The sequence below is a fragment of the Babylonia areolata genome, chromosome 21, assembly GCF_041734735.1.
Source record: "Babylonia areolata isolate BAREFJ2019XMU chromosome 21, ASM4173473v1, whole genome shotgun sequence".
NCBI classification, from domain to species: domain Eukaryota; kingdom Metazoa; phylum Mollusca; class Gastropoda; order Neogastropoda; family Buccinidae; genus Babylonia; species Babylonia areolata.
In genome coordinates, this window is record NC_134896.1 from 7,938,442 (window position 1) to 7,963,199 (window position 24,758).

General features: G+C 42.6%; 1 protein-coding gene across 1 annotated transcript; it reads left to right on the forward strand.

Annotated features, from left to right (window-relative positions):
- The first annotated feature begins 7,527 nt into the window (after positions 1-7,527).
- Positions 7,528-22,741, forward strand: LOC143296238 (kelch repeat and BTB domain-containing protein 8-like). Its single transcript, XM_076608071.1, has 4 exons — positions 7,528-7,647; positions 13,513-13,901; positions 18,759-19,055; positions 21,054-22,741. The coding sequence occupies exons 2-4, from the start codon at positions 13,629-13,631 to the stop codon at positions 22,344-22,346; spliced, it is 1,863 nt and encodes a 620-aa protein (XP_076464186.1). The 5' UTR covers positions 7,528-7,647; positions 13,513-13,628; the 3' UTR covers positions 22,347-22,741.
- The last annotated feature ends 2,017 nt before the right edge of the window (positions 22,742-24,758 follow it).

Below are 24,758 nucleotides of genomic sequence, written 5' to 3' on the forward strand. Positions count from 1 at the left end.
TGTTGACAAGTGTGAAAAGAGCCCTGAAACACTGAAATGGATATTGGCTCTCTGTCTTATATTTATCTGTATCACACACACACACACACACACACACACACATACACACACACACACACACACACACACACACACACACACACACACGATACCCTTAGCCATACACACACACACACACACACACACACACACACACACACACACACACACCCGCACGCACGCACGAACACACACTGACACACACTCACATACACATGGGGTTACCACAAGGATCAGTAATTTCGCCGATTTTATTCAATATATTATTAGCGGATCTACCTAACAAGCTAGCTAAAGATACAGTCTTCAGTGGTTCAATTTGCTGATGACATTTGTTTATGGATGAAAGTGACAATGAAAAATAAAACGCCTACCAGGACATTGAATTACATAAAGAAAATATGCCAGCGGGAACTTGATAAAATCAGCAACTTTATGACAGAAAACGGCTTATCATTGTCCTTAGAAAAACAAAACAAATATGATGCTGTTTAATACAGGATCAAACCCAGAAAAGCCGCGAGTCCCCGTGTTTACAATAAATGGTACCATCATCAGATATACACAATCTGTTAAATTTTTGGGAGTCTATCTTTCCGAGTCTTCAAAGCTTTCGTGGAATTATCATATTGACTATATACTAAACAAAGCAAGAAAAGGTCTAAATTTCCTTAAAATAATTTATAAACAGCACTGGGGGCAAGCGTTGATATCTCTCGCTACCTCCCTCGTACGTTCACGCCTGACATACGCTCAAGAGGTATTCTTCAGTGCTCTACTGCATTTGTTAAAGAAGCTGCAAAGCATTGATTGTAAGGCTTATAAACTCGCTCTAGGTGTGCCCATTCTTACATCAAATTTAGGGACTTAAGAGAAGCAAGTGTTTTATCTCTTGATGAACAAAGGAAAGCTTCAGCCGCGAAATTCGTTATCAAATTTTTCGCATATGAAACATTTTCAAACGAAGAAGCTAATTTGAGTTCACAAAAAGATTTTGCTAAAAGAGCTAAGACGATACAGTCTATGACATCCATTAACACATTTGCATCAGATATCACTAGTGCTACGGAATCAAAAGACCAGCAAATTGCAAAAATACCTACTTTTTCACCAGTCACTGAATGGGAGCAGTGTAAAGCTACCTTTGACATGGATTATACAGAATTATCCAAGAACCAGTCACAATTTTTGTTAAAACCTGAAGTGCTCTCTCATATAGAAAATCAATATTCAAATTATCTAAAAATATACACAGACGGATCTGTTCTAGAAGGTGGTAATTCAGGAGCGGCTTTTGTAATTCTTTCATTTAGAACAGAAAAATTATACTATATTGGTAGACAATATTCCATTTTCACAGCTGAACTTATAGCCATACTTATGGCCTTAAATTATATTTCAGACATTCCGAAAACTGTAAGTGAAATTTTATTATGTGTAGACTCAAAGTCAGTACTACAAGCTATAGAATCTTCAAATTCAAAGAAGCGAATTGAGATGACAATGGAAATAAAACATATTATTCACCAACTGACAAAACAGGGCATTAAAATAACTTTCTGTTGGGTACCTTCGCACTGTGGAATATCTTCAAATGAGTGGGTAGACCAAGCAGCTAGAAGAGCAGCACGTAATTTCGAAGGCGCAGTACAACTTGACATCCAGTTAGATCTACATGAATGCATTACTTGTATAGAAAATGTATCGAGATATCGATTTCAGAAATTACTTATAGATTCAAATAATCAATATTACCACTGTTGTGTAAACACAAAGAATGCAGCTAATCCCAAACATTTTCTAAATTTGACACCAGCAGCACATTCAAGACAAATTACAAGTCTAATGTATAGAATTCGTTTAAATGCCTTTCGTACAAAATTTTCTAAAAAATATAAAATGTATATGCGGTAAGCAAATAACTGTAAGCCATCTACTCATTCATTGTCCGAGCATAAGACCGTTAATTCCAAAAGATGTAGTTGATGACTTTTCTTCCAATATTTCATTAGCCACTGAAAAGATTTTGAATGATTATTCATTGCTTAGAATGTTTTCAGAAATTTTAAACTCCAGTCCAGTTGGTATCCTCCTTTGGTGTATTATAATTAATGTTGTTATTTATATTTACATTGTTGTAGGTTAATACTTGTTGATATGCAAAAACATATTCTCCCTACCATGACACCTCATTCAATACACACCACAATCTCTTTAGACTTTTTCTTATAATAATAATTATACCTTTCCTCTGATACATAACATGAACACTTTTTTACACTAATATCCACATACATTCCCTTTCCTTTATCCACTACTTCACTCCTTACCGTCTAAAAACACTTATAGTGAATAGACGTTAAAATGAAGATAACACACACACACACACACACACACACACACACACACGGCACTTCAAGTTGACACACACAACGGCACTTCTAAGTCTCACACACACACACACACACACACACACACACACAACGGCCGGCACGCGCGTGCGCGCACACCGTCCGTCAGTGCTTTATTCACGGCCGCCGGATATCAGTTATTACTAGTAGGCCTACACTGACCGAACGTGACATGCACACACGTCAGTACTACTGAGGCACTCCCAGCGCTGATGTTAGTCCAAGCGTGGAAGTCTGTAAAACAAGTAATACCAAGCTTTGAAAGATATATTAAATTTTTTAATAGTAATATTATCATCATATCGTTCGGAGGTCAGGTGCAACTCCCAGCAGACAGCGATGTTTGGCCCGGCGGAGGTACCGACCGAAGGGTGTTTCAGCTGTTCCGTCGCCGCCTCCGATTAGAAATAGCTGTCGCAGTGGATTAGTTCATTCAGTTGACACAAAAGAGCAGCAGCTTGTTATCAGTCGTACCCATCAGTGCAAGCAGACATGTATGTGGTGGATGTATGCCATGGCTCAGTGACTGACGTCACAAAGTAACCCATTTAAAATGAAATGGAGCCGGAGCCGCAGTTCTGGAAATGCAGAATATTGCGTACTTCTGGTTTGGGGGTTCCGCTTGTTTTTTTTTTCCACAGCTATGAAAGAACAAGTGTGCAACAAACAAACAAAACAAAACAAACAAAGAAACAAAAAAGAGTTTGACGCAGCACCTTTTTTCACTCAAGTCAGTATAAAATCCTCGAAGTTTCATAACTTGCTTCATTGAACATCTAATCCACTGTTGCGTCGACAGCTCATTGCGTGGACAGGATGTGTGGAGGATGTAGTCTGGGTATAGATACAGGATACTGTGTAGAGGATGTAGTCTGGATATACAGGATGTAGTTTAGAGGATATAGTCAGGGTATAGATACAGGATGTAGTTTAGAGGATGCAGTCTGGCTATAGATACAGGATGTAGTTTAGAGGATGTAGTCTAAGTATAGATACAGGATGTTGTGTAGAGGATGTGGTCAATAATGAAGGACGTTTGTCGCCATTTAGCATTCCAAAAGTGAACATAGCACAAATAAGAATTTACAATTGGAAAGCTGTCGACGCAATGAGCTGTCGACGCAATGAGCTGTCGACTTTACGGGTACCTCCCAATCCACTGACTGACCGTGTGGGTGAATGAGTGAGATCTTATCAGTTTAGTGCTACCAGTAGGCTTATTGACATATTCCTATCCGAATCCTATTTTCTGCTTTTCATCATAAATGGGTATTCGTCAGTATAACTGAAAGCTGCATGCTTGAAACGCAACAATTCCATTTCAAGCACGACGCGGTTTTGTTTTGTTTTTTATTCGAACACAATATAGATCTAGATCCTATTGTGTGTGTGTGCGGAGGGGGACGGGGCGGGCGGGGGAGCTTGGGGGGGGGGGGGGGGGGGGCAGTGATTGACAGTGATTGTTAATTACTATGGCAATCAGATCCAAGTTTTGAAATGGTCTGCGTGCTGGGAGGATTGATATTGCATGGTCAGTTCCCCCGGTCCCCCTCCCCTTTCTCTTCCAGAACTATTTGCGATTTTTGCTAAATAATCACCAACCTCTAGCAAAAAAAAAAAAGAAAGAAAGAAAATAATAATAATAATAATAATAACAATAAATAAAAACACAAAAATTAGAATTATGCTCTAAAGTGTGTAAAAGTATACGTGTTCTTGAAGGAAAATGAATGGAGAATATAATCATTATAACTTCAATGTTGACAGGATGAGATAACTACCAATCAGGGAAATATAACTCGGATTTTCAGAGGGGAAATACACAGAATATTTGGAGAGAGAGAGAGAGAGACGAGGAAAAAAAAAAAGAAGAAGAAAAATCAGGTTTGTTTATTTGGATGCCCTTGTATTGCTGCCTTTTTTTTTCTTGAGTGAGGTCAATCATAATCGCTTGTTTCGTTGCCTTGGAGTGGAGTACTATGTCAGGTCTCATGCCGCTCTTGCTGATGATTTCCGGGTGTTCCTCCCCCTCTGGTAGGTCAAATGTGCATTCTTCGGCACCGTCCAGCAGCCCACGTTTCCATGCTTTGGATGTTATAGCTGTTCCTGGCCAGACTTTATTGCCTTCTGCAGTGAGGAACTCTACCGGAACCTCTGGTGGTGTGGGTGCTCAGGCAGTCCTTGGACAGTGCTCACCACTTGTGCAATTTCTTTTAGCAGTTGGTTTTGCTTCCATGTGTACCGTCCTTGGCTTAATGCCGCTTTGCATGAGCTAAAGAGATGTTCCGCTGTTTGTTTGCCATGGCAGAGTGGGCACGGAGGGTCCTCTGCTTTCCCCCATTTCACCAAGTTTGTATTCGAGGGAAGGAGGTCGTACACAGATCTGAGGATTGAAGCTGATCCCCAGAGGAGCCATTTCTACATGTCGCTCCAGCTGAGGGTCCATTGGAGTGCATTTTCTCATGATGTCCACTGCCCCTGCTGGCCTTGCTGGACTGCTTTCTGGATTCTTTTATCATCCTCTACCTTCTTGATCTCACATAATTATGATCATGTCTCTTTTTGATTTCCCCTTTGCCTTGGACCGCCATTCCATCTTTGTCGAACCCAGGCCTTGTCTGTTGGTTTGGGTGTGTCCTATTAATTCCTCATCTACTTTCCTTTGCTGGACTGACTGCCTCCCTGATTTTCCATTTTCTGCCAGTCTTCAGCTCAGTTGGGTTGGCTGGATCTGACAATACTGTCTCCTGAGTCTTCGGGCATAGAAGTCTTACCTTCCTTACCTTATGTTCTTCGACAAGGGATTTCAGAGGTAGCCTCAGCTTTGTTTGGCAACAGTAGAGTGCCACGTCAGTGATCAGTGAGACCAGGTGGGACACCAAGCCATTTGCGTGTGTACTTGCTGATCTTCCTCAGTCGACTAGACTGTGCTGCAGCTGATATCATAGAGGCCACAGGAGCTTTGGTATCAGCATAGACTGTAGGCACCACACTTTGTATTTGCCAGGAAGGCCACACTGGTCTATGATATGCAGGCCTTCTTCTGCTGTCTGCTTGTTTCCTTTCCTCTTTTTGTGTATTTCAGGGACTTATCATACCATCTTCCAAGGCTCTTGACTGGTTTATCTTACACTGTTGGAATGGCTTGGTTGCCTACAGTGAATGTGACCGTTTCAGCTACCTTTCCTTTCCGCAGTAAGAGGCTCCATGATTTCTTTGGTTTGAAGTTCATCCTGGCTGAGGCAACTAGCTCGTCAAACCGTTTCAATATTTCACGGGTGTCATCCTCTTTTGTTGAAAGGACTGTTGTGTCATCCATGAAGGCTTTCAAAGGTGGTATTTGGTATCCCTTGCCGAGGTCGGCATGATCCGTACCCTTCACTGAGGCCTTCAAGATCTCTTCCATTGCCAGCACGAACAGGATTGGAGAAATTGCACAGCCCATGGCAATGCCCACTTCCAGATTGATCCAATCTGTCGTGTATTACTTGGTAGTGAGCCGCATTGAGAAGCCATGGAAGTACTTCAGCATTTCCCTGGTGTTCGTTGGTACATGGTGCATCTCGAGAGCCAGTTGGATCATCTCGTGAGGAACTGACCCGTACGCATTTGCCAGATTCAGCCATACCACGTCTAGGTCCTTTTTCTCTGCCTTTGCTCCTCGGATTGTATCCCAAATCATTGTGGCATATTCTACACAACCAGGAACTCCTAGGATGCCACCTTTCTGGACTGACACATCCAGAAACTCAATTTCTGTGAGGTATTTTGTCAGTCTTGCAGCCATGACAGCAAAGAAGATTTTTCCATCGACATTCAGGAGCGATACTGGTCTGAACTGGCTGATGGTACTTGAATTCTGCTCTTTCGGGATGCCAGTGTACACGCCATCAGCTATCATCCACTGGTCACTGATCTTCAGGTTCCTCCATGCTGATCTTATCACTCTGTCTAGCCATTCAAGGACTTTAGAACATTTCTTGTACAGTAGGTACGGTATTCCGATTGGCCGTTGTGATGATTTGACCCTCAGTGGCTTTCTTAACCACTTTCTGTACTTCCTCAAGTTTGGCCAACAAATATATCATATATATTTCTCTGTGTTGAAAATATGCACGATATCCATCACTGATCAGTACACAATATACAAGTGAGACCTCTCACTCTTATGTTGCGGAAAACATACATTCATCTACAGTTAGTCTACACAAAAGTCGCAGTGTGCCATGTGTAGAGTTGCTACTCTTTTTTGTTAATGACAGTGTCATTTTGTGTTGTATATTAATTTCATTGGAGGAATGTTAAGAAAGAAGGGAAAGAAAAAAAAGGGAAAAAAAGAAATCAGTGGGGAAAAATAGGACGAAGACGGAGGACCCATTACTCAGTAAAAAAAATAAATGTATAAAACGATGTGGGGAAAAATGGTTGTGTGTGTGTGTGTGTGTGTGTGTGTGTGTGTGTGCGGTGCCACGGCAGTGTGTGTCAGTGTGCCGCCGGGTGTGCGCGCGCGCGCGCGTGTGTGTATGTGTGTGTGTGTGTGTGTGTGTGTGTGTGTGTGTGTGTGGTGTTTCAGAGTCATTCTGTGATTCAGCATAGATAATAGAAGTCCCTACACAGGGAGTCGATCATGAATAACTGAAAGCAGACCAGTGCTTATCTGTTGTCTTAAATAATAAAAACAAATAACATGATTGTTTGCCAACTGTCATTTCTCTCCATTGGCCAGTATCATTCGTCTTCCACCGCTTTCCTTCACTTGGTATTTCTTTCAGTGGTATAAAACTCACTGATCTAAAAATACATGTATTTTTAGATCAGTGTATAAAACTGTTCCTAACTTCCTTCCTTCCATAGAGTGACCACACTTATATGTTGATCATTTGGTCACTGTTGGGGGAAGGGGTCTGCAGGAAAAGCATTATTCTAAAAAAATAATAATAGAAAAGGGACCTCTATTTTGCTTAAAGTACAACAACTACTACTTCTGCAACTACGATGACGACGGCGACGAGGAACCTCGAGTATCTCTGTGGCGGATAACTCGTCTTGCAGTCAAGCAGTAGACTTGCCTCCCTTTGTTTACTGTTGGTGATGTGATGGACGGTTGACCCAATAAGTTTGACGCGGCGTGTACAAGATCGTTCTCCACACAGCACCATTTTCAATGGTGCATTTCTAGTCATGACAACGTCTTGAGGTATGACAATAATATAGCATATACCTGCGTTCAATTTAATTATGGAATGAACAGGCGATCATGAACACAACGGTTGTTTGTGTGATGTAATGCATGCATGTGCAGGGAATGACATGAAATGAAATAATAGTGTAACTTTTGGTCTGAATCATGCCTCGAATTTCGCTGATGATCAATGCATCTACTTTCTAAACTTGTTCAGGTGGAGAAAAATAACCGTATTGTCAAGCAGTAACGCTCAAAAGATACCGAACAGTGAGGGAGATTGGAGGTTTTGTTAAGCTGGCCCCCAAGTGACGGACGAAATGTATTCTTCGTGGCAGCAGCGGCAGTGCCTTGGCATGTCTGCATCCGATTGTCTGTGTGGGCAGTTTGATGCCAGAGTTATCTTTAGCCAGGCGATGACTCAGAGGCCGATTGGAGGGAGCTGTTATTAGCAACACGCACATCGATTTTAGAAGCAAAGCAAAGGCGTGCAGCTACTGGTTGTGTGTGTTGGTGTGTGTGGTGTGTGTGTGCTTTGTGTATGCTGTGTGCAGCGCCACGACTTGGACCGCAACACATTCAGCATTGTCGTGAAGGATTTGCCTTGGTTTCGTGTTATGATGATCGCATTCACTTTGCAACATGTAGTTTTTAGAAAATTTATGTCACACGGGAAAATAAAAATGAAATGAAAAGGAATAGTAGAAGATAAACAACTAGTTGTATGAATCAAAAATAGAACAAACTGGAAATGACATTAAGTGTCGACAGACCCCCATTTCTTCCCTTTGATCATGCGTTAAGCCATTTCGTTACTGGAACAGCAGGTATCTATTTTTCAGTCAGTTGCTGATCAGGCCAGAAGTTACCTATATATCCAACTCCATTCTTCTCACTATTTTTTTTAATTGTCAGACTTTTTTCTTTCTTTTTTTTTAAACATTAGAAGGTCACATGTTGAATATTATATTGTGAAATAAATCAGTATTCTTGCAATTATTATAAAGGTATTATCCCTGGTGCTTTTCTTGTGCTTTTCTTGATTTTAATTTCGCCACTTGTTATTAAAAAATTCTGAAATACAACTAGAGATCATGTTCATTCTCACAGACAGACAACAACAACAACAACAAAAACACACAAAAGCAAAACAAAAAAAAACACACAAAAAAACACAGCTTCATAGGAATGGATTATTACTGATTTCAAGTATTTACATGATTTGAATATTACTATTATTAGCATGCACATAGAGAAATTTGTTGTGATAAAAAGAACTACAAATACAAATACATTGAAAAAAAAGTATAAGAAAAGAAATAAGACCAGTATATCATATATAGCCCCATGACCAGCAACAAAACAATTAATCCTTTCAGTGCCAAGGTTATTTTATGCTCAGTGACAGCTGTTTGCCAAGGGATGTTTTGGTCATGGAGGTTATTAAAAAGTAAGCAAAATGCTAAAAGGAAATATTTATATATAACCAATACTTTTCTGAAGGGAAAATGAATATATGATATAACAGTTTTGCATGAAATTATTGATCTTGCGACAGGAACATTCCAACAATGATGTGGATGGAAATTTATGTGGTGTGGCACTTTTTTGCACACTGGAAATGGACAGAAATTTCTGTGGTGGGGCAATTTTTGCACACTGGAAGGGGACAGTAATTTCTGTGGTGGGGCATGTTGACCTTTGTATTGTGGCAGGGTGAAGATAGCTCCTTGATGGGGCAAACATGATCATGTTGACCTTTGTATTGTGGCAGGGTGAAGATAGCTCCTTGATGGGACAAACATGATCATGTTGACCTTTTTTCTGTATTGTGGCAGGGTGAAGATAGCTCCTTGATGGGACAAACATGATCGTGTTGACCTTTTTTCTGTATTGTGGCAGGGTGAAGATAGCTCCTTGATGACAAACATGATCATGTTGACCTTTTTTCTGTATTGTGGCAGGGTGAAGATAGCTCCTTGATGGAACAAACATGATCATGTTGACCTTTTTTCTGTATTGTGACAGGGTGAAGATGGCTCCTTGATGGGACAAACATGATCATGTTGACCTTTTTTCTGTATTGTGGCAGGGTGAAGATAGCTCCTTGATGGGACAAACATGATCATGTTGACCTTTGTATTGTGGCAGGGTGAAGATAGCTCCTTGATGGGACAAACATGATCGTGTTGACCTTTTTTCTGTATTGTGACAGGGTGAAGATAGCTCCTTGATGGGACAAACATGATCATGTTGACCTTTTTTCTGTATTGTGACAGGGTGAAGATAGCTCCTTGATGGGACAAACATGATCATGTTGACCTTTGTATTGTGACAGGGTGAAGATAGCTCCTTGATGGGACAAACATGATCATGTTGACCTTTTTGACTCACTTGTGTAAACAAAGTGAGTCTACGTTTTAACCCGGTGTTCGGTTGTCTGTGTGTGTGTGTGTCTGTGTGTCCGTGGTAACTTTAACATTGACATTTTTTCTGCAAATACTTTGTCAGTTGACACCAAATTAGGCATAAAAATAGGAAAAATTCAGTTCTTTCCTGTCATCTTGTTTGAACAAAAAATGATAATAATGACTGCTCTTGTTGTTGTGTCAGAATATCAGATCAAAGTGCCAAGTTTAGAGAATACAAAAAATATAAATATAACAGTAAAATACAGTTTGCATATAATTTGGCTTCTTTTTTGACTCACTTGTGTAAACAAAGTGAGTGTATGTTTTAACCCGGTGTTCAGTTGTCTGTGTGTGTGTGTGTGTGTGTGTGTGTGTGTCTGTGTGTCCGTGGTAAGCTTTAACATTGACATTTTCTCTGCAAACACTTTGTCAGTTGACACCAAATTAGGCATAAAAATAGGAAAAAATCAGTTCTTTCCAGTCATCTTGTTTAAAACAATATTGCAGCTCTGGGATGGGCACCAAAAAAAAAAAAAAAAAAAAAATGAAGCCTAATTATATGCAAACTGTATTTACTGTAATATTTATATTTTTTGTATTCTCTAAACTTGGCACTTTGATCTGATATTCTGACACAACAACAAGAGCAGTCATTATTATCATTTTTTGTTCAAACAGGAACTTCTTTTGCTAAGCATGGAAGTTTTATTTATTTTGCAAACGTTTTGGTGCAGGTAGTAAAAAAGGGAAATTAATCTGTAATTAATGCTAGGGGACTTAATTTGCTTTAAAGTTATCTTTCTCATCTTAAACATTACATTTTGAAATTATACTCAATACATAAAAAGCTTGTGTGTTTTACTCAGTGTACAGGGCTTTCACTATTTTCATTCGCCCAAGTGGTCTTTTTCGGAAAATACTAAAATCAATATGACGAGTGGACTTTACAGATCTATTGGCTGAGCCCTGAAGGTCATGGGCAAAAATCAGTTGCGTACACATATTTATACACATTCAAAGCGCGTGCTCATATTCTTCGTGAACGTGAACGACGCCATTTTGTTTCAAGTTGTTGACCTGCCCGTTCAATCCTATATTCAATGGACAATACATGATAACATGTGATGGGAAGTTGGAGAAGGAGACTGTTAAATATTTATTCAGAGAAAGATTTGTGAACGCCTCATCACTTGCTGGATTATGCCCCAAATTGCCATAAAAATATCCACAGAATCAGTCGGAATTCACAGTTAAAAATTGTAAACCATGCGAGTTAATACCCTTGAACTGATCACGATGAAACAAAAAAATTTCCAGTCTTGACTTTTCTCAAAATGAAGTCCTTTTCACTTCTTACGACGTTTAGAAGTACTTGTACTTGGCTCTACATGTTATTAGTTTAACAAAATACTCAATATTCATATCAACTTTAAAACTATAAAACTAGAATGAATATAAAAGAGAAATTGAATCGACTGTGTTGTACTACATTCCTGGCGGGTGTGACTAAACTTGTACATCTATCTAGATCTAGAGAAAACAGCTAAATGTTGCAGTGTGATTGCGGGGATAGCCACGTCTCCTTTACCGCGGACTTAAAAAGAATTTTTTATTGCCCTTAAAGATTTTTTGAATGCCCAAGATACACCAGAATAATATGATTTAAACAGCATTCTCACTGCGAATACCACAATTGATTTATCGCCCTTTAAAAAGTATGTTCAAATATTAAATTTTAGAACGTCAGTAAAGGAGCCACAATAGTGTAATGGGTAAGACAGTTTCTTCTCACCCGAACACGCGGGGTTCGAATCTGGTTAGGACTTTTTTTTCTTTTTATTAACCCGAAGCTTTATAATAACAAATACAGAATACATTTTAACAATTAGATTTTTTTTTTTTTTTAAGTGTATCACAAGTGAGTCTTGAAGGCCGTGCCTCTCTTGTTTCTGTTTTGTGACAGGGTGAAGATAGCTCCTTGATGGGACAAACATGATCATGTTGACCTTTGTATTGTAACAGGGTGAAGATAGCTCCTTGATGGGACAAACATGATCATGTTGACCTTTTTTCTGTATTGTGACAGGGTGAAGATAGCTCCTTGATGGGACAAACATGATCATGTTGACCTTTTTTCTGTATTGTGACAGGGTGAAGATAGCTCCTCGATGGGACAAACATGATCATGTTGACCTTTTTTCTGTATTGTGACAGGGTGAAGATAGCTCCTTGATGGGACAAACATGATCATGTTGACCTTTGTATTGTGGCAGGGTGAAGATGGCTCCTTGATGGGACAAACATGATCATGTTGACCTTTGTATTGTAACAGGGTGAAGATAGCTCCTTGATGGGACAAACACGATCGTGTTGACCTTTTTTCTGTGTTGTGACAGGGTGAAGATAGCTCCTTGATGGGACAAACATGATCATGTTGACCTTTTTTCTGTATTGTGACAGGGTGAAGATAGCCCCTTGATGGGACAAACATGATCATGTTGACCTTTTTTCTGTATTGTGACAGGGTGAAGATAGCTCCTTGATGGGACAAACATGATCATGTTGACCTTTGTATTGTAACAGGGTGAAGATAGCTCCTTGATGGGACAAACATGATCATGTTGACCTTTGTATTGTAACAGGGTGAAGATAGCCCCTTGATGGGACAAACATGATCATGTTGACCTTTTTTCTGTATTGTGACAGGGTGAAGATAGCTCCTTGATGGGACAAACATGATCATGTTGACCTTTTTTCTGTATTGTGACAGGGTGAAGGTAGCTCCTTGATGGGACAAACATGATCATGTTGACCTTTTTTCTGTATTGTGACAGGGTGAAGATAGCTCCTTGATGGGACAAACATGATCATGTTGACCTTTTTTCTGTATTGTGACAGGGTGAAGATGGCTCCTTGATGGGACAAACATGATCATGTTGACCTTTTTTCTGTATTGTGACAGGGTGAAGATGGCTCCTTGATGGGACAAACATGATCGTGTTGACCTTTGTATTGTGACAGGGTGAAGATAGCTCCTTGATGGGACAAACATGATCATGTTGACCTTTTTTCTGTATTGTGACAGGGTGAAGATAGCTCCTTGATGGGACAAACATGATCATGTTGACCTTTTTTCTGTATTGTGACAGGGTGAAGATAGCTCCTTGATGGGACAAACATGATCATGTTGACCTTTTTTCTGTATTGTGACAGGGTGAAGATAGCTCCTTGATGGGACAAACATGATCATGTTGACCTTTTTTCTGTATTGTGACAGGGTGAAGATAGCTCCTTGATGGGACAAACATGATCATGTTGACCTTTTTTCTGTATTGTGACAGGGTGAAGATAGCTCCTTGATGGGACAAACATGATCATGTTGACCTTTTTTCTGTATTGTGACAGGGTGAAGATAGCTCCTTGATGGGACAAACATGATCATGTTGACCTTTTTTCTGTATTGTGACAGGGTGAAGATAGCTCCTCGATGGGACAAAGGCCCACAGGCAGACACATCACAGGAGGAGAGGCAGACAGGCAGAGAAGGCAGGGAGGTGGCTGGGGAAGGCGTGTGGGGGGGTCACCATGGAGAGGATGCCCTACGAGTACAAGGACCACCACCTGGTGCTCCTTGAGGAGCTGAAGACCATGTTCGATGAACGCTTGCTGATTGACGTTTACATCTGTGTGGGCCAGTCCGAGATCCCCTGCCATCGCAATGTGCTCTCTGCTGCCAGTCCCTACTTCCGCGCCATGTTCACCTCCGACATGTCGGAGAGCAAACAGCTCAAGGTCACACTGCATGAGGTGGACGCCAGTTCCGTCATGGCCCTGGTGGATTTTGCCTACACTGGAAAGGTAGTGTTCTGGTGGATTTTGCCCACACTGTAAAGGTAGTGTTCGGGTGGATTTTGCCTACACTGGAAAGGTAGTGTTCTGGTGGAATCTGCCTGCACTGGAAAGATAGTATTCTGATGGAATTTACCTAGACTGGAAAGGTAGTGTTCTGGTGGATTTTGCCCACACTGTAAAGGTAGTGTTCGGGTGGATTTTACCTACACTGGAAAGGTAGTGTTCTGGTGGAATCTGCCTGCACTGGAAAGATAGTATTCTGATGGAATTTACCTAGACTGGAAAGGTGGTGTTCTGGTGGATTTTGCCTACACTGGAAAGGTAGTGTTCTGATGGAATCTGCCTGCACTGGAAAGGTAGTGTTCTGATGGAATCTGCCTGCACTGGAAAGGTAGTGTTCTAGTGGATTTTGCCTACACTGGAAAGGTAGTGTTCTGGTGGATTTTGTCTACACTGGAAAAGTAGTGTTCTGGTGGAATCTGCCTGCTCTCAAAAGGTAGTGTTCTGATGGATTTTGACTAGAATGGTAAGGTGGTGTTCTTTTGGATTTTGCATTCACTGGAATGGTAGTGTTCTGGTGGATCTTGCCTACACTGGATAGGTAAGTGTTCTGATGGATTTTGCCTACACGGGAAAGGTAGTGTTCTGATGGATTTTGCCTACACTTGATGGGCACAGTAGCGGAGTGGTTAAAGCATTGGACTTTCAATCTGAAGTTCCCGGGTTTGAATCTTGATAATGGCACCTGAGGGTAAAGGGTAGAGATTTTTCTGATCTCCCAGGTCAACATATACGCAGACCTGCTAGTGCCTGAACCCCCTTCGTGTGTCAGCATTCGGTGGGTTATGGAAACAAGAACACACCCAGCATGCACACCCAAGAAAACAGAGTATGGCTGCCTACATGGCACGGTAAAGAAACAAAAGGGTCATACATGTAAAATGTTACATGTCTGTGTGAGTGTGCATGTGTGTGTGTGCCTGAAATCTGATTGAATGACACAGTAAACAAATGATGACGTCCAATGGCAGCCACATGTCAGCTCTACCCAGGCAGGTGGCCTGTTGTGCAAATGACCCCGTGTTTGTAAAGCACTTGGTCTCTGACTGAGGACAGGTGCTATGTAAGTATCCATATCAAATCATATCAAAGGATTTGGTCTACACTGGAAATGTAATGTTCAGATGGATTTTGCCTACACTGGAAAGGTAGTGTTCTGGTGGATTTTGCCCACACTGGAAAGGTAGTGTTCTGGTGGATTTTGCCCACACTGGAAAGGTAGTGTTCTGATGGATTTTGCCCACACTGAAAAGGTAGTTTTCTGGTGAAATTTGCCCACACTGGAAAGGTAGTGTTCTGGTGGAATTTGCCTGCACTGGAAAGGTAGTGTTCTGATGGATTTTGCCCACACTGGAAAGGTAGTGTTCTGGTGGATTTTGCCCACACTGGAAAGGTAGTGTTCTGGTGGATTTTGCCCACACTGGAAAGGTAGTGTTCCAGTGGATTTTGCCTGCACTGGATATGTAATGAAAATGAAATTCTTTCATCAGCCTTACAGTTTCAGTTTCAGTTTCAGTAGCTCAAGGAGGCATAACTGCGTTCGGACAAATCTATATACGCTACACCACATCTGCCAAGCAGAAGCCTGACCAGCGGCATAGCCCAACGCGCTTAGTCAGGGCTTTAAAAAAAAAAGGTGAATAAATAATAGATAAGCGTACATAAATAAGTAAATAAATACATAAATAGATAAATGAATAAATAATAATTATAATATGAAAAAAAGGTAGTGATAATAATAATAATAATAATAAATAACTAAATAAACAAATAAATAAATAGATAAGACAACAATGGTGATAAATCAGCAAATAAATGTAAAACATAAAGACACACATTCACACATACACCCACACATGTATAACAGATATGCGCCAAACATGCAGTTTCACAGATATGAAAGCACAGTCAAATACACATAAACATACATGAGCCCCAACACACACACACACACACACACACGTACACACACACACACACACACACACACATTACCCTGCACCTCCTCTACCCCCCTCCTCCACACACTCATTTCCAGACTATGTATCGCAGCTTCCACAACACACACACACACACACACACACAGACACAGATGAACACGTACTTGTACAAGCACACACACATACACCCATATCCCCCACCCCCAACCCTTACAGAATTTTAGAAAATATTTTAGAAAATATTGGCTATTCCTGAGCCTTAAATTCTGAGCAAGTCTACAGATGCTTGGTCCATTCACTGTTTACTAAATGGTTTGATGATCTATTATTAACTATGTGTGAATGTTTATGACGGATAATTGTTTGTCATTGAAACGGCAATGGCAGTCAACAAAACTGAAAGTCCACAATCAAATCTTCCAAAAACAAATGAATGAAGTCAAACATATGACCTCATCAGTGAAGACAAACATCTTCTCTTCTCAAGTTCTCTTTACTCTATCATGTCAGATCTTCTTGGTACTGCAAAAAAGACTCCTCTTCCTTCTGCCTACACTTTATCTGAACTGCCCAATGTCTTCTTTTTTGACAAAGTCCAAAATATTCATACCATCTTAGACCAAATGCCTTTCCAACCTGCTCATCCTGATCCTCTCCTTTCCTTTAATCCATTGACTGAAACAGAAGTCCATGAAATCCTGAAAGAAATGACAATAAAATCCTGTGAGCTTGATCCTATACCAGCCTCTGTCTTTTCCTAGTGTGTCTCACAGCTTCTCCCCACAATCACCAGTATTGTCAACTCATCCCTTCTCACTGGAATGTTTCCATCCACTTTCAAAACTGCAATCATCCGGCCTCTTCAGAAGAAATCCAACCTTGACGCAAACATTTTGAAAAACTATCAACCAGTTTCTGATCTTTCATTCCTGTCCAAACTCCTTGAAAATGCTGTTCTGAAGCTGCTCAACAACCACCTTTGTTTCAACAATCTCATCCACCCATTTCAGTCTGCCTATCATGCTGACCACAGCAGCGAAACCACTCTCCTCCACATCCTGAATAATCTACTGCTAGCGTCTGACTCAGGACAGATTTCCCTTCTCACTCTTCTCAACTTATCAGCCGCCTTAGACACAATAGACCATTCAGTCCATTCTTTTCCATCTTCATTTTACATTTAGTATCAGCGGCACTGTTCTAAACTGGTTCAAATCTTATCTCACAGATCGATTCCAGTCTGTCATTGTTGATAATTTCCAGTCTGAACCCGTTAAAATTGAACATGGAGTCCCACAGGGATCTGTTTTAGGACCAGTGCTCTTTGCACTGTACACTGCTCCTCTCGCTGAAATTATCAACCGCCATAATGTCAGTCATCATTCTTATTCTGATGACACTCAACTCCAGAAGAGTGATACCCCTGAAAAATTGTTGTCGCTCTTGCAAGAAACATCCAACTGCTTCCTGGACATTCAAAACTGGATGACTCTAAATAAGTTACAATTGAACACAGACAAAACTGAAGCAATGATCATAGGAACTAAACAAAAACTCTTTTCCATCACAACTGACACAATCGAACTTGGCAGTACACCCATCCCTCTTTCCAGTTCAGTCAGGAACCTCGGCGTTGTCCTTGACAACACACTGTCCATGCAAAAAATTTTCAGTCAGACATGTCAATCCTGCTACTGTCATTTGCGCGCATCAGTTCCATTCGGAAATAGCTGTCCACTGACACAACATCTAGAATTGTTGTTTCTCTCATTCTCTCTCGCCTTGACTACCGTAACTCTCAATTGTCTGGTTTGTCTGTTTCATCCATTCAGTCCCTTCAGCACATACAAAACTCTGCTGCCCGACTCGTCCTCAGAAAGAAAAGATCTGAGCAGATCACTCCTCTTTTGCAGTATCTCCACTGGCTACCTGTCTCACACAGAATAAAGTACAAGATCAGCACTCTATGTTATAAATGTATTCACAAATCTGTCTCTTCCTATCTCTGTGGCTGCCTTCACCTCTACATCCATCTCGCTCACTACGAATCAGCTTCGGATCCACTCTGTTTACGCATGCCCAGATTCAAACACTCAACTGTTGGCCGCCATTCTTTCTCTGTCTCTGGACCTTGCAATTGGAATGAACTTCCTCTTTCGCTTCTCCGAGACTCCACACTCAGCTCTTTCAAGTCTGGCCTTAAAACCCACCTCTTCCCAAAATAGCCTCCCTTTCCTGCCTCTTCTTGTCTTCAGTTTCTCCAGTTTTAGAGTTATGCATGCGTGTGAATGACTGGTGCGAAAGCGCTTTGATTTGTCTCTGCACAAGATTCAGCACTATATAAATACCATTATTATTATTGTCCAGCTTGTCTCTCTCTGTCAGGAAGTTTGGAAGCGCTGAAGAGGAATCGTGTGAAAATGGATGAGGTAGTTGTTTTTTTTAGATGGTGATATGGAGTTTAGTGGAATATGTGTAATGCTTTGGGTAGTTAGGTGTGATAGTGATTTAGCCTCTTGTCTTGATTAGCTACTAATCTATCGATTAGATATTTGTTAGAGGTCTATGAATAGCTAAATTACATATTTGATATATGACCATAAACAGCTGAATCATATATTTGATCAAGGTCCATAAATAGCTAAATTAGATATTTGATAGAGGTCCATGAATAGCTAAATTAAATATTTGATGTATCTTCACTCTCTTTACAGCATATGCTCTCTCTTTGTCACACACACGCACACACACACACACACACACACGCGCGCGCGCGCGCGCACGCACACATCCACACACACACACACACACACGTACACACACCCACCCTACACACACATTGAGCCAGCGAGGTGTGTTGCAGGTGGAAGTGACGCGGCACAACGCCCAGAGCCTGCTGGCCACAGCATCCCTGCTGGAGATGCTGCCCATCCAGAGGGCCTGCGCCAAGTTCATGGAGCTGCAGCTGGACGTCAACAACTGCATCGGGATCCACCACTTTGCCCATGCTCACAGCTTGCTGGAGCTGGCTCACAAGGCTCGCGAGTTCATCGAGAAGAACTTCACCCTGGTCAGCCAGACGGAGGAGTTCCTGCATCTCAGCTTTTCTCAGCTGGCCGACTTACTGAGCTCTGATGAGCTGAATGTGGAGAAGGAAGAGGTATAATGAGGGTGGTAGTTTCTGACCAACTGAGCTCTGATGAGCTGAATGTGGAGAAGGAAGAGGTATAATGGGGGTGAGGGTGGGTAGTTTCTGACCTGCTGAGCTCTGATGAGCTGAATGTGGAGAAGAAGGAGGTATAATGAGGGTGGTAGTTTCTGACCAGCTGAGCTCTGATGAGCTGAATGTGGAGAAGAGATATAATGAGGGTGGGTAGTTTGTGACATGCTGAGCTATGATGAGCTGAATGTGGAGAAGAAAGAGGTATAATGACCAAATGCGGGTGGGTAGTTTCTGACCTGCTGAGCTCTGATGAGCCGAATGTGGAAAAGGAAGAGGTATCATGGGGATGGGTTAATGGGAGTGGGGGGGGAGGGGTTGATAAGTTTGTGTTTCTATGTGTGTGTGTGTGTGTGGATGAGTGGGCAGGTATGTGTTTGTATGTATGTATGGTTGATTGGGTAGGTTCAGTTCAGTTCAAAAACACTTTAATGATCCACATGGACATTAATATGTGCAATCACAGGCTCGTTATAAACACCAGCATAAAATGAACATGCACACCATAAAATACGTTAAACTTGTCAAATAAGAACTCATAGTAGCTGACGATAGACTAATAGTAAAACACACACACACGCACACCCACACACATGCACATGGGAATGCACACACACACACACACACACACACACACACACACACACACACACACACACACCTGTGTTTGTATGTGTGTGTGGCTAAGTGGGTAGGTTTGTGTTCGTATACATGTGTGTGTGTATGGTTGGCAGCGTTGTACAGTGGTGTGCTATACAACAGGTGGTTTGTGGTGGGTGCTAAACGACAGGTGGTGAAGTACAGTGTAGTCATTGTAATGATGATGGTAGGTGGTGTGGTACAGTGTAGTGCAGTGTAATGATGATGGTAGGTGGTGTGGTACAGTGTAGTGCAGTGTAATGATGATGGTAGGTGGTGTGGTACAGTGTAGTGCAGTGTAATGATGATGGTAGGTGGTGTGGTACAGTGTAGTGCAGTGTAAAGACAATGGTAGGTGGTTTAGTACAGTGTAGTACAGTGCAGTCAGTGTAATGATGACTCCAGGTGGTGCAGTACAGTGTAGTCAGTGTAATGATGTCAGTGTAGTACAGTGCAGTGTAATGATGTCAGGTGGTGTATTCAGTGTAATGATGTCAGGTGGTGTAGTACAGTGTAGTCAGTGTAATGATGTCAGGTAGTGTAGTACAGTGCAGTCAGTGTAATGATGTCAGGTAGTGTAGTACAGTGTAGTCAGTGTAATGATGTCAGGTGGTGTAGTACAGTGTAGTCAGTGTAATGATGTCAGGTGGTGTAGTACAGTGTAGTCAGTGTAATGATGTCAGGTAGTGTAGTACAGTGCAGTCAGTGTAATGATGTCAGGTAGTGTAGTACAGTGTAGTCAGTGTAATGATGATGTCAGGTGGTGTAGTATAGTGTAGTCAGTGTAATGATGTCAGGTGGTGTAGTACAGTGTAGTCAGTGTAATGATGTCAGGTAGTGTAGTACAGTGCAGTCAGTGTAATGATGTCAGGTAGTGTAGTACAGTGCAGTCAGTGTATTGATGATGTCAGGTAGTGTAGTGCAGTGCAGTCAGTGTAATGATGTCAGGTAGTGTAGTACAGTGTAGTCAGTGTATTGATGATGTCAGGTAGTGTAGTACAGTGTAGTCAGTGTAATGATGTCAGGTGGTGTAGAACAGTGTAGTCAGTGTAATGATGTCAGGTAGTGTAGTACAGTGTAGTCAGTGTATTGATGATGTCAGGTAGTGTAGTGCAGTGCAGTCAGTGTAATGATGATGCCAGCTGGTGTAGTACAGTGTAGTCAGTGCAGTGATGATGTCAGGTGGTGTAGTACAGTGTAGTCAGAGTAATGATGTCAGGTAGTGTAGTACAGTGTAGTCAGTGTAATGATGATGTCAGGTAGTGTAGTACAGTGTAGTCAGTGTAATGATGACTCCAGGTGGTGTGGGAGGCGGCCCTGTCCTGGGTGCAGCACAACCTTGAGGACCGCCAGCCCCAGGTGGGTCAGCTGCTGGCCAGAGTGCGCCTCCCCCTCCTCCCTCCCCGCTACGTGCACGAGTCCATCGCTCCCTTGCTGATGATCCAGCGCTCCCAGACCTGCCAGGAGATCCTGTCCGACATGCGGGACTTTGAGCGCAACCCACAGTCCTACACAGGTGACTACGACTTCTCCCTCTCCCTGCGGACGGGCATGATCAAGCCTGAGCACTGCATCCTACTGCTGGGCGGCCTGACGCAAAGCAAGTCCTACATCAACTGCTACAACCCCTTGACCAGAGAGGCCTTCCAGCTGGCCATGTTCCCCGACTGCGAGGGCCGCAGTGGATACTACTGCGTGGAGGACCCGGCCGTGGTGGTGGCTGATGACACCAACATCTATGCTGGGGGCGGGAACTACATATACCACGAAAGCTATGGAGATGCTGCCTCTGATGAAGACTCCTTCGATGACTTTGACGAAGAGGAGTCGGTGCGCAGAGACTTCTACTTCTATGACAACGATCACAACAGGTGGATCCCCAAGACACCCATGTTGTTCCCCAAGTCCAACTTCTCCCTGACCCACATTGAGGGCAAGATCTTCAGTTTTGGGGGTCTGGCAATGAACCAACACCCCACAGAGATCTGTGAATGCTATGACATTGAGAAGAACCAGTGGAGCTATGTGGGCATGATGCCAATGAATGTGGTGGACCTGTCCACTGTCAGTTTTGGAGGTGAAGCCTACATCCTGGGGGGTCGGTCTGGTGTGACGCCACACAACACGGTGATGAAGTATGACCCCAGGACTATGGTGTGGACCACCCTCAGCAGCATGCACACCCCCCGCTTCAACTTTGGTGCCTGCGTCATCGACGATGAGATAATGGTGGCCGGGGGTCAGATCTACACCCACACCTCGCGGACGATCCACAGAGAGTCCCTGCGCTCTGTGGAGGTCTACAACATTGCCTCAGATCAGTGGCGGGCGGGTCCCTACCTGCCGCTCAGCATGTTCAATGTGGGTCTGATGCAGATCAACGGCGCTGTGTATGCCTGTGGAATGGTGGAACATCAGCGCTCTCCCTTCAAGATCAACCGACACAATGTGGTGTGTCGCCTGGACATCATCCGGAACGAGTGGCAGAAAATCGAAGGGGACCTGTGTGAGGTGCGCAGCTATGCCCCTGTGGCCGCTAAACTGCATACCCGCAAACTGTCACAGGTCTTCCGGCCTGAAGTTGACACATGACGTGTTGGGAACGACATAACAGTGATGATGTGTTGGGAACAACATGACGGCGATAATGTGTTGGGAACGACATGACAGCGATAATGTGTTGAGAATGACATGACAGCGATGTGTTGGGAACAACATAACAGGGATAATGCATTGGGAACGACATGACGGTGATGATCTGTTAGGAACAACATGACAGTGATGATGTATTGGGAACGGCATGACAGTGATGATGTGTTGGGACCGACATGACAGTGATGATGTGTTAGGAAAAACATGACAGTGATGATGTGTTGGGAAGGAATAACATGACAGTGATGATGTGTTGGGAAGGAATAACATGACAGTGATGATGTGTTGGGAAGGAATAACATGACAGTGATGATGTGTTGGGAAGGACCAACATGACAGTGATGATGTGTTGGAAACAACATGGCAGTGATGATGTGTTGGGAAGGAACAACATGACAGTGATGATGTGTTGGGAAGGAACAACATGACAGTGATGATGTGTTGGGAACAACATGACAGTGGTGATGTGTTGGGAACAACATGACAGTGATGATGTGTTGGGACGGAACAACATGACAGTGATGATGTGTTGGGAACAACATGACAGTGGTGATGTGTTGGGAAGGAACAGCATGACAGTGGTGATGTGTTGGGAACAACATGACAGTGGTGATGTGTTGGGGAGGAATGACATGACAGTGGTGATGTGTTGGCAAGGAACAACATGACAGTGGTGATGTGTTGGGAACAACATGACAGTGGTGATGTGTTGGGGAGGAATGACACGACAGTGGTGATGTGTTGGGAAGGAACAACATGACAGTGGTGATGTGTTGGGAAGGAACAACATGACAGTGGTGATGTGTTGGCAAGGAACAACATGACAGTGGTGATGTGTTGGCAAGGAACAACATGACAGTGGTGATGTGTTGGGAAGGAACAGCATGACAGTGGTGATTTGTTGGGAAGGAACAACATGACAGTGGTGATGTGTTGGGAAGGAACAGCATGACAGTGGTGATGTGTTGGGAAGGAACAGCATGACAGTGGTGATGTGTTGGGAAGGAACAACATGACAGTGGTGATGTGTTGGGAAGGAACAACATGACAGTGGTGATGTATTGGGAAGGAACAGCATGACAGTGGTGATGTGTTGGGAAGGAACAACATGACAGTGGTGATGTGTTGGGAAGGAACAACATGACAGTGGTGATGTGTTGGGAAGGAACAACATGACAGTGATGATGTGTTGGGACGGAACAACATGACAGTGATGATGTGTTGGGAACAACATGACAGTGGTGATGTGTTGGGAAGGAACAGCATGACAGTGGTGATGTGTTGGGAACAACATGACAGTGGTGATGTGTTGGGGAGGAATGACATGACAGTGGTGATGTGTTGGCAAGGAACAACATGACAGTGGTGATGTGTTGGGAACAACATGACAGTGGTGATGTGTTAGGAAGGAACAACATGACAGTGGTGATGTGTTGGGAAGGAACAGCATGACAGTGGTGATGTGTTGGGAAGGAACAACATGACAGTGGTGATGTGTTGGCAAGGAACAGCATGACAGTGGTGATGTGTTGGCAAGGAACAACATGACAGTGGTGATGTGTTGGGAAGGAACAGCATGACAGTGGTGATTTGTTGGGAAGGAACAACATGACAGTGGTGATGTGTTGGGAAGGAACAGCATGACAGTGGTGATGTGTTGGGAAGGAACAGCATGACAGTGGTGATGTGTTGGGAAGGAACAACATGACAGTGGTGATGTGTTGGGAAGGAACAACATGACAGTGGTGATGTATTGGGAAGGAACAGCATGACAGTGGTGATGTGTTGGGAAGGAACAACATGACAGTGGTGATGTGTTGGGAAGGAACAACATGACAGTGGTGATGTGTTGGGAAGGAACAACATGACAGTGATGATGTGTTGGGAAGGAACAACATGACAGTGGTGATGTGTGGGGAAGGAACAACATGACAGTGGTGATGTGTTGGGAAGGAACAACATGACAGTGATGATGTGTTGGGAAGGAACAACATGACAGTGATGATAGTGACCACTGGTTTTACTGACTGACCACAAGGTGACCACTGGTTTTACTGACTGACCACAAGGTGATCACTGGTTTTACTGACTGACCACAAAGTGACCACAAGGTGACCACTGGTTTTACTGACTGACCACAAGGTGACCACTGGTTTTACTGACTGACCACAAGGTCACAGAAGATGAATTATGTTTTTGCTGTTGACTGACTCCAACCTTCTGTTGATGGTCTTTGCATACTGTTCTTCTTCATTCATAGCTTTTCGTTCTTTCTTTTCTGTTGTATTCAAGGAACACCAGAAGCAGGCAACTGGTTTCAAATGTTGGCTGAGTTTTGGTGTGGCTTAGAAA

Bases quoted from the DNA above. Each gene is read 5' to 3' on its own strand.
- LOC143296238 (XM_076608071.1), top strand. From the start codon at position 13,629: ATGGAGAGGATGCCCTACGAGTACAAGGACCACCACCTGGTGCTCCTT. The intron at 13,902-18,758 runs GTAGTGTTCTGG...GGTGTGTTGCAG, and splicing joins ATTTTGCCTACACTGGAAAG to GTGGAAGTGACGCGGCACAA. The intron at 19,056-21,053 runs GTATAATGAGGG...TGATGACTCCAG, and splicing joins TGAATGTGGAGAAGGAAGAG to GTGGTGTGGGAGGCGGCCCT.